The sequence below is a fragment of the Benincasa hispida genome, chromosome 10 (genome assembly GCF_009727055.1).
Source record: "Benincasa hispida cultivar B227 chromosome 10, ASM972705v1, whole genome shotgun sequence".
NCBI classification, from domain to species: domain Eukaryota; kingdom Viridiplantae; phylum Streptophyta; class Magnoliopsida; order Cucurbitales; family Cucurbitaceae; genus Benincasa; species Benincasa hispida.
Window position 1 is genome coordinate 41,518,248 of NC_052358.1, and position 11,724 is coordinate 41,529,971.

Here is an 11,724-nt window from a genome sequence, read left to right on the forward strand (position 1 = left end):
AGTTTAATACTACTACATGTCAAGTAAAATATTTCATATTATATTAAATAAATAAAATATTTGTACAATGTAATTATAAACTACAGAACCCAATGAGATTTAGGGCATCAACCCCAACAGTTTCTCCATGGGGCAATAACCTTTCGTGACATATATTCTAATATTTCTAAAGACAGAGAGAAGATTCGAAGAGTGTCTTCAAAGGTATGGATCTTTTCCTCCCTCTAATTTCATGTTTAACTTACTACATATTGATGTATGTTTCTTCTTTTCCGTGTTGTAATTTTAAAACCAAATTGAAGCAAAGCAATCACTCGCTTCCATTGTGGGATTCAATCCCTTCATGTCTTTCATGAACTAGATGTATATATATTTGAATGTATCTTCTTACATTCAACATGAATAAATGATCAGAAGAAATTAAACTCAAATAGATGGAGTATAATTCAAGTACTCTTAACCTTTTATGATATCATTATTGTCGGAAACATTGTAGGTAGGAATAAAAACCAATAAAAGATGATCATAGATTTCGTCATTTATGCATCCTTAGGCTGCTTGTTTTGAAGGAGATATGCATTTGCCTCTTGAGCAATGTCAATGAGAGGTTGTATAGTAACAAGTGAGGCATTTGCAGCAGCTTCTTCCATGATTTCATATTCAATTGTTGATTCAACAATGCAGCTATCTTCACCATTCTCAATTATCTTGAAGCGAACCCTATAGAGAGTAAACCCAATATCCAAGTATCCTCCTTCCACCACCTCTGCCTCTTTTATACGATTCTCATTATCTATTTTGGTAAATTTCTCTTTGTAACTTGGCATACCTAAGCCTGCATTTATGTCGAACATTGATAGCACATACTTTATATTAGATGAAGAGTGCTCATTTTGACATTATAGTTATTAGAGTAAATCATATATACAACATGACCTTGTTCTCTAGATTAATCTTGATATATACTTTAAAATTTGTAGCAATTTCATCTTTATGGTAAAAAAAAAATTTATCAAAATAAGTGTAATTTTTATTATTCGATGACTTGATCTTTATTTTTTACAAAAGTATTTAATGATATGATGAAAATGTTTAATTTTCACACTTTCTAAAATACATACATACATACATACATATATATATATATAACTCACACTCTAAGAGTAAATCTCAATGTAAAAGTCGGTGCATAGTGTATATATGTGTATATAAAATTTTCTCTTCACCCACTCTCTTATTCTTTGTCTAATCGGGGATTCTACAGATTAAATATTCATCTATAAGTTCATGTATTTCTTAAGTAAAATAGTTGAATTCTTAGTTAAATTAAAAAAAAAAATCTTAAAAACTATTTTTTAGTTTTCAAAATTTGACTTTTTTTAAAAAAAAAATATTGATTAAAAGTAGATAATAAAACAAATTTAAAGATAGAAATAGTTTTGTAGGCCTAATTTAAAAAAAAAAAATAATAATAATAAATATAAAAAATCGATAAAAAAGAAAAAAAAGTTTTTGTTTTCCCTTTTCTAGGACTCTCCATTTAAAATTAACATTTACTACCAACGGGTCCAACCCTCTTCTTAATATACATAAATCCTTTCTCAATTGGAGTACATGGCAATTGGCAAATGGGAATATTGAAAAATATTTATTATTATTATTATTATTGGAGTACATAAATCTTAATTGAAGTGGATAATTTTATTCATTTATTTATAGATAAAAAAATATCAAACAATTAACAAAAAAGAAGTAAAATAATATTGAAGACGAGAGGGAAAAAGGAAAAATAGAGAACTAAGAGAGTATTAACGGTTTTTCATATATCGAGAATAAGGGTATTTTTTAACTTTATTTAAGGGAGTATTTTTAGAACTTTTTGAAAGTTCGGGAATATTTTTTACACAAAATATTAACAATTTCCATCTAAAATTAATAATAAGAATATTTAATTTTTTTAAAAAAATTTAAGGATATTTTTGAAACTTTTGAAAGTTCAAAGAAATTTTGAACGCAATATTTAGAAATATTTTGTATAATTTAGTTCTAAAAAAAAAAAACTACCATGTTTGGTTAATGTTTTCTATTTTCCGTTTTTTAAACTAAAAAAATGTTTGATTGTTTTCCGTTTTAAAAAAAAATCAAAATAAGTTTTTTATGACTTTTTTTTTGTTTTATATATTTTATATATAAAAATCAAGTTATTTTAAAAATAATTTTCTATCCAATATGTTAATATATATAGTCATAGAATTATATCTTTGTTATAACTTTCTTTTTTGAAAAATTCATATTGATAAAACATTATCAATATTTTGAACGCGTGGATTAATCACAAATGAATTAAAAAAACATAAATAAACATATCAATAAAATACAAGAAAATAATATAATTTTATTTTTATTTTTAATATGCTTGGAGAAAAAAAACATAAATTTCATTAATGTTGGATCATTTTCCAGAAAACACACTCTCCCACAAAGAGTTGATAACCCAATCAAACTCGTCTGGTTAGTCAGATTTTTTGGATCCTCAAATTTTTTTTTGAATATTTCTAGTTGTAGTTTTCTAAATTAAAATAACAATATTAAAAAGTATATTGCAAATTCTGGTAATTAAACCCAACACCTAGTTCTTCACAGTCAACATCTGCCTACCCAGTAGTAGACCCTAAGACAATTATACTACACGTGGGTGCACGTTTATAAAAATGAAAAATCGATTTAAAAAACAGCCATTTAAAAAAATTGAAAAAACAAAAAACTTAATTAGATACCAAACAGATCTATTTTGAGAAAATAAAAAAAATAAAAAATAAAATGATTATCAAACATCCTCTTAATTATTGTGAGACAATCTAATTGTGTTTAAATCAAATTTCATGATCAACTCAACTCATATAATTTAGTTTGTGATTCGTCCACATAATTTAGCTTGTATCACGATAGGTTCATGTTTTTTTAAGTTATCTAAAAATTTTAACTTCTATAATAACCCATAAAAACCTAAATTAATTTTCTTCTGAAAACATCTTAAATAATAAAATTCATTGCCAAGTGAACCAAACAAAAAAAATTAATAAATAAAGAAAGAAAGAAAGAAAAGAAAAAGAAAACATCAAAATCAACCACACTTTATAAGAAATTGATTTTTAGTTTACTATTTCTTTCTTTTGAAAACATCTTAAATAATAAAATTCATTGCCAAGTGAACCAAACAAAAAAACTAAAAAAGAAAAAAAAAAAAGAAGAGAGAGAAAGAAAGAAAGAAAGAAAGAAAGAAAGAAATAGAGAGGAAAGGAAAAGAAAAAAAAAACATCAAAATCAGCCATATTTTATAAGAAATTGATTTTTAATTTACTATTTCTTAAATTATAATCCTTCCTCAGCATGACCATTTCTTTCACATAATTTTCATTCAACGGTTAACTGATCTACCTATTCTCTTATATTGAATATTCAATTCCATCTCATGTCTATTATATTATTTTTTTTTTATAATACTCTTAAAAAGAGACACATGACATAATGTCATAATGTATAAACTAAACTTTTAAAAATAGAAAACGATCCAACAAAATAGTCTATAAACAAGGGAATTAAATTTTGGTCGATACGCCAATATTTTCATTCATCTAAAACATTAAAAAAAAATTTACTAATAGAAATTCAAAATAAATGATATTTACATTAAATGTTTATTTACTGCTAACATTAAAGTATGTATTATTGACCCAAAAGTCAGATTTAAATTTTGTATCATATTAAAATTCTAAAAAAATTATTTGTTTATTTATTCAAAATTTTTTATAATTTTTTTTTTAAAAAAAACATAAATTGACATTGATATTTTGTCGGTATTTTTGACAATAATTATGCAAAATAGAAAGCTCAATATTTTAATTGAAGAAAAACTTGGATGCTCGCTTGAATTTCAATAAAATGTTGCCATGATATTTTTATTTTTTAAAAATTATTTTTTTTTTCTAATTTTTTCTATGTGGTAGATACGTGGGAGCACAAAAGTTAGGAAGGCTCTTTTAATTTAAACATTGTAAAACTAAAATAAAAAACCCTTAAATCAACAGAATTTCCAGAAAAGAGATTATTAGAAACTATTACCTGGAGCGAAAATGAGATTAAGAACAGTTCCTTCTCCTCCATCACCTTCAACTACTTCAATTTTCTCGAAAAGATTCGAGAGGCGTTTCTCAACAAGTCGTCCAAGTTCAAGGCTGCCGAAGAGCTGCCATACCACGGTGGCCGGTGCCTGAATCCCCGTCTCATGCCGGAGTTGACCCAGCATCTTCTTGATTTTTCTGTGTCGGTTTTGTTGAATGGGTCACAGATAGATGAAAAGCAATGTGAGGGACTAATCAGATCTATATAGTGCAAGGACAAACCCATCTCTGAATAAGAATATTCCTTATCATGGTTGGGTTATGGACCATGGATGATTCCCATGTATTTTGTAAAACAGTCCACAAAAAGTTAAATGATTTTTTTAATTAAAATTTTAGTTCTAAATACTAACGCCAGCAATTTTAATCATTAGTTTTTAGGGCGGGTTGTATAAATGGCAACGAAGCTCAAAATAATAGCATATGTAGCTCAAGGATAAAAAATTGCATATATTGCACAAAAGTAGGTCTAGATATGTAAAAAATTAAAAAGGCCATGCAACCAACAATTTTGCACCCTTCTTGTTCCTAGTTTTCTCAAACTGAAAGTTATCATGATAATAACTTTCAATTTGAGAAATTCGACCTTGAAATATTAGCTTATTTTTCAATTTGCTATTAGTTATCAATGACTATCATATATAAACTTTCATCAATTGAAACCAACTTTGAAATATCAAAACTTAAGGCTACCAATGGCTATCAAATGGTAGACCTGTATAAGTAGTTATCAACTTTGAAAGAAAACTATCAACTTTTAAAGATTAATATTTAAAGCTATAAGTGATAGATGTCTATCAATGAGAGGTCTATAAGTGACTATCATTGATATCTACCTAAGTCATATCACCGATATAACTAATATTATCAACAAACATTATATAATAAAAAGAGAAATAGAAGAGAGAAGTCTATCAATGATAGAAGTTTATCGACGACACATCCTCCTTGATAGAAATTCGTCACTGATAGACTTCTATTAGTAATAGAAGCATTTCACTTATAACTTATCAGTGAAATATTTTTATCATTGATAGACTTCAATGTGTACCTAAGTTAATATCACTTATATCTAACTAAGTTATATCACTGGCATTATTGATAATTGATATTAATGATACACAAATATCACTGATATCTACTTAAGTCATATCACCAATAACACTTATACCATTCATTTAATTGATATATACCAAAAGTCATATTAGTGATATACGAATATCACTGATATCATTTATATCACTGATACACGAATGTCACTGATATCTACCTAAGTTATATCACTAATATCATCTATTTCAAAATTAGAATTTCTAAATTCTATTTCTCATTTCATTTCTGAAAAAGGATGTCAAATTTGACCGTCAATGAAAATGACATAAGGCTATTATTTATTGGTAGTAAGATAAGGAATATCAATATTAAAAAGAAAAATACAATCATCGCTATCAATGACTATCATTAATATATTCTTATCAATGATAACCACTGATAGATATCAGTGTGGCTATCACTTATATGCTTCTATCAATGATAATCAATCAGTGGTTATTGTTGATATGTTTCTATGAATGGTAATGTTTTGATGTGCTTTGTTGTATGAATTTGATATTAGATTATACTTGTTTGTAAATAATCGGAGTTTTTTTATTAATCTATTGATACATGTAGTGTGTTTTTATGTTATTGATGCATATAGATACAAAATAGTATCTTTCTACATTGATAGCCATAAATGATATTACTGATAACAACTATCAGTAATATCTTTCTATTGAAATCAATGTCGAAGGATATCACTGATAGTATATATGTATTATATAATGTAGTATTGAGATAAAATAGCTCCTAAAGAGATTATTTGATTGTGTTCAGCATGTTATTAGTGATACAAGTTGTTAAACATGTTATCTGTGATAAAGGCTATCATTGATAGAGTGATATTAGTGAGATACTGAGCATATTATCAGTTATAGAAATTATCATTGATAACATGTTATCGTTGGTATAAATGATATTATCATTTGTTAAATTTAGTGTCCTAAATCTCGTTTATCTTGTAGTTTGTAATTTAGTAAATAGATGTTATGTATTTAATAAAATAAGAAATATTTTATTTGACCCTAAGATAGCATTAACTTAACCCAATAAACTAAGATCCAAGGTCGTTTAATGGAACTTAAACAGTATGTGGTATACATACAAGTGGATCGTGTTCAAGCATTGACCTAAAAGGTCTGCAGTATATGGTTAAATTTAGGTGCCTTATCTTGGTGACATTGTGGATACGACTTGCTTTTTAATTATTACATGAGTTGTAAGTATTACAAACAATATGATCCATATTGTTCATATGGAGACATTTGTGTGAGGGTATCCTATATAAATATTTTATATAAAACAGGACCACGGAATAATTATTTTCTTAGTATAACACCGTTGCTTTAAGAAAATAACTTTTCACTAAGATTACCATAGGTAACTTGACCTTAATTCTAAGTGAGTCGTGATCTCTTATCAACAAGGGCAAGCCTTTGATTTGTATGGGGGGGGGGGGAGACTTTTATCACTAACTCAACATGCCTAACATTTTGGAATTTTTGTTGAGTGGAAAGCTGGGAACATAACTATACAAGATGGAATCCACTCCTTCCCGTAGAAAGGGAAGTAGATAAATTGCTCCCTAAATCGTTGATTTTGGGTCTTGAATAATGGCCCTCTCATTGGCCTGAGACAGGTTAGTTTATAATTGGACTATAAGTTGTTTGTGCATTAGAGAAATCAGTGACATTTAAGAAGTTAGATGTAACTATAGGGATAAAACGGTAGTGAAATTGTTGACTGGTTATATTCAATGGACACAGAAATATATATACAATGTGAAGAGTGCAACTGTCAGTTTTTAGTAGGGTGACTAGCAGTTAATGAAAGTTGATTAATCGAATTAAAGAGTTTAGTTGCTTAATCATTAGAGCTTCTAATCTGTAGGTCCAATAGATCCCATTGTTAGCTCACTAAGGATAGAAACAAAGATTAATTTTTTTTTTTAATAATTTGAATTGTTCAAATTACTTACGGAAAGTTGGGTAATTAATTATATTAATATGATCAATATTATGTATGATGTATATCGATGTATTATAATTTATAGTTATTCATAAATATGATTGATAATTAAAACTATAATATGTGAGAGAGAAATATTTGAATGTGATTCAAATATTATAAATGGATTTTATATCATAGATTAATATTTAATATGAATCGGATTCATAGTAAAACTATAGGTTAAAAGAGAATGTTGTATTATAGTGTGATTATAAATGAAGGAAATTGAGTACGAGAATTTCCATGAGCAGCGGAAGGATCATTCCAAATTATAATTGTATATGAACTTTACAGTTACAATCACAAACGGAAACATACGGTTATGTGAAATACAGAAATTACAGCATGCTATACAAATGATCAAGGACAAGAATCAACACACTTTTGTAGACTCATCATCGAGTTTCTTGATCATGAACGCTTGATCACAACAACACACGAACGCTCATCCAACACGACCGCTACACTACGCAAACACCGCACGCTTGAACTAAGCGATTGCCAAGGTCACAGACACCCCGAATACCACGAATGGCCTCCATAAAACCTCGACAGTGTCGAGTTAAGTATGACACCACCAAGAAGGATACCTTGGTATTCTCGGTGTGAGAATCAAAAGGGTGGGCTCTGTGTGGACTTGGATTGCCGTCTCTTATACACATCTAGATGTGTATAAGAGACAGTCAACACATAGGGAACGGACTCCTCCAAAGCACCACGAACGGCCTCCATAGAACCTCGACCGTGTCGAGTTGAGTATGACACCACCAAGAAGGATACCTTGGTATTCTCGGTGTGAGAATCAAAAGGGTGGGCTCTGTGTGGACTTGGATTGACGCAGAACACTGGAGGAATCACAATCGTGTAAACGATTGAGCAAGTGGGAGATGGAAGAACCTATCGTATAGGTCGATGCCCAATCGTTTAGGAAAAGCTATGCGATCGTCTAGCTCATCGCTTAGCTAAATGTCTATCGCCTAGTAACACTCCACGATCGTTTAGCTAACTCCAAGCTGTCGCTTAGTAAATCTTATTTACTTGATAAATTCTTCGTGAGATATTTCCAAGATTGGGAATCACAAAACAACATTTTTCTTTCTTGATTACTAAAAATTAGGAAAACATTTTTTCTTTTTATCTCACAGTTACCATGAAACCACCAATAACCTCCCTCTCAATTTGTTATTACAGAAAAAAAGATAATTATCCAATAATTATATCATAAATATAAATGATAATTAACTTACCATAATATATTTATAACCTATAGTTTTAATATTTCATCTCATGAAACATGTAAACCATAGTTCTTTTTCTATTCCATGGCACTTAAGGTAAATCTCATTTACATTTATCCTCCATTAAATGTATCTCATACATCATACCGATCATATCATATATAATTGAATTACCTCTTGTCAATTTGAACATTTCAATTTAACACCAAGAACTGATCCTCAACTTGATTCCATTGAGCTACCAAGGGGACCTTGTGGATCTGTAGCTCGAAGCTTCAACGGTACGTGAATAACTGACTAAACTCTTTAGTCAAGGGATTCACCATCCATTAACTGTCAGGCACTCTACTAAAGACCGACAGCTAAACTCTCCCTACCACAGATATATTATGTGTCCATTTTGACCAATCAACAGTGCAACAACCCTTCATAGATTGCTCGTAAGTACAGCTTGGCCAATAACCGTTATGCCCCTGTAGTTACACCTAACTCCTTAAGTACCACTGATCCCTCTAATGAACACAAGTCATAGTCCTACTATGACTGAGTCCTCTCTTCCAAAGAGAAGCTGTGACCACTATGTTTAAGCCCCAAAATCAGCCCTTAAGGGAGCAAACTCTCTACTTACCCCTACTTCGTGGAAGGAGTGAATTTCATTTTGTGTATTGAGTNATGTTTAAGCCCCAAAATCAGCCCTTAAGGGAGCAAACTCTCTACTTACCCCTACTTCGTGGAAGGAGTGAATTTCATTTTGTGTATTGAGTTCCCAGCTCCTACATCAGACAAGTCCCTAAAAAGGTAGGTGAGATGTAAGTCTCCAGTATCAACGACGTTATATACAGAGTCTAGTCATCTCGTGGTCCGGTTTTCTCCGACGACGTTATATACAGAGTCCAGTATCAACGACGTTATATCACATATACATGCTTATTTTTACATTAGATAACCATGGAGCTTTGTTTATTGGATATGAGTAAATGCCAGAATGAAATAACAGTTATTTTATTCATAAAACAATGTGTATAATTACAAACGACGAGAGTCTAGGAGAATTAGGTCACCAATCTCAAGAATCTCCCACTTGTCCTAATACCTCGGGAGACTAATGTACAATACAATATAAAACATGTATAATAGACAATAAACTAGGGCATACCCAGTATCATCTTCCACTTGTCCTAGACAAGATGCCACATGTCCCACAGACCCAGACTCTCCAAGTGACCCTCAAAAACTTTAGTTGTGAGACCTTTGTAAAGGGATCAGCAACGTTTTGCTCCGACGTGATCTTCGTGACAATCACATCACCATGATACACAATCTCCTTGATCAAGTGGTATTTTCGTTCTATATGCTTACCCCGACGATGACTCTGAGGCTCCTTTGAATTTGGCATAGCCCCGCTATTATCACAATACAAAGTGATAGGAAAATCCATATTTGGAAAAACTTCCAAATTTGAAAGGAATTTCTTAAGCCAAACAGTTTCCTTAGCTGCTTCACAAGTGGCTACGTATTTGGCTTCCATAGTGGAGTTCAGATGCATCCTTGCTTGATGCTTCGCCACACTACAACTCTTCCATTCAGAGTGAACACTGACCCCGATGTTGATTTGTGAGAATCTCTATCGGTCTGAAATTCAGAGTCCGTGTATCCTATAAGGATCATATCCTTATCTCCATACACGAGCATGTAGTACTTCGTTCTCCGAAGATACTTGAGAATCATCTTGACCGCCTTCTAGTGATCATATCCTGGATTGAACGGATACCGACTGACAATCCCTACTTCAAAGCAAATGTCGGGTCTGGTACACAACATTGCATACATTAAGCTTCCTACAGTTGAAGCAAAGGGAATTCGTCTCATCTCTTCAACCTCTTGAGGTGTCTTAGGACATTGATCCTTAGACAAAACGATTCCATGCCTGAAGGGTAACAAACTCCTCTTGGAATCCTGCATCCTGTACCTGATCAACATTTGATCGATGTACGATGCCTAAGACAGGGCTAATCGTTTGTTCTTACGATCCTGAATGATCTGGATCCCAAGAACATACTGCGCCTCACCTAAGTCTTTCATTTGGAACTGGGCAGCTAGCCATTTCTTAATATCAGTCGATACCCTATATCATTCCCAATGAGTAAGATATCATCCACATACAGTATCAGGAAAGCTACTAAGTTGTTGATGATCTTCTTGTAGACACAAGGCTCATCAACGTTCTAATTAAAGCCAAACGACTTGATCGCAGTGTCAAATCTGATGTTCCATGTCTAAATGCTTGTTTTAGCCCATAAATAGAACTATTAAGCTTGCAAACTTTTTTCTCTTGATCTAGAACTATGAACCCTTTTGGTTGAGTCATATAGATGGTCTCTTCAAGATTACAATTAAGAAAGGAAGTCTTGACGTTCATTTTCCATATTTCATAATCATAAAATGTGGCTACAGACAGGAGAATCCTGATAGACTTGAGCATGACAACAGGTGAGAAAGTTTCCTCATAGTCAACTCCCTCGACTTGGGTATAACCCTTGCCACGAGCCTAGCCTTAAAGGTCTACACCTTTCCATCTATACCTCTCTTTCGCTTATAGATCCACTTACACCCAATAAGTCTTACCCCATCAGACGGATCAACAAGCACCTAGACGTTATTGAAGTACATAGACTCTATTTCCTGGTTCATGGCTTTAACCCATTCATCTTTGTCAACATCCTCCATTACTTTCTTAAAAGACAACGATCCTTGACCCCATCATTCGAAATGATGTTTTGGGCTTCAGTCAAACCCATGTAGCGATTCGGGTTCATAACCCTCCCACTACGTCGAGATAGTCTCAACTCTTGAGCTGGTTGACTAGATGTACCGACCTTAACAATTCTTGTTGATCTGTCGGCCTGTTCAACAACTTCTATTGAACCCTCAGAAGTCTCAGTCTCACTAGAAATCTCACGCAATACGAGCTTACTTCGTGGTTTATGATCCTAGATGTTGTCCTCTTCCAAGAAGATAGTATTTTTAGAAACAAACATTTTGTTCTCACTCGGATCATAGAAGTATCCACCTCTCGTTTCCTTGGGGTTGCCTACAAAAAGGAAAACCTTCGAACGCAGTTCCAATTCTTTCGGTTAGTCACTAGCACATGTGCTAGACAACCTCAAATCCTGAAGTGGCGTAAACTACCTTTACGG

At 31.6% G+C, this 11,724-nt stretch overlaps 1 protein-coding gene across 1 annotated transcript; it reads right to left on the reverse strand.

The window, feature by feature from the left end:
• Window positions 1-348: 348 nt before the first annotated feature.
• On the reverse strand, window positions 349-4,393 carry LOC120088625 (norbelladine synthase-like). The gene is made up of 2 exons (XM_039046039.1): window positions 4,123-4,393; window positions 349-835 (listed from the first exon to the last, which is right to left on the reverse strand). Exons 1-2 carry the CDS (start codon window positions 4,304-4,306, stop codon window positions 540-542), a joined length of 480 nt encoding a protein of 159 aa, XP_038901967.1. The 5' UTR covers window positions 4,307-4,393; the 3' UTR covers window positions 349-539.
• Window positions 4,394-11,724: the final 7,331 nt, after the last annotated feature.

Bases quoted from the DNA above. Each gene is read 5' to 3' on its own strand.
- LOC120088625 (XM_039046039.1), bottom strand. From the start codon at position 4,306: ATGCTGGGTCAACTCCGGCATGAGACGGGGATTCAGGCACCGGCCACC. The intron at 836-4,122 runs GTAATAGTTTCT...ACATAAATGCAG, and splicing joins TAATCTCATTTTCGCTCCAG to GCTTAGGTATGCCAAGTTAC.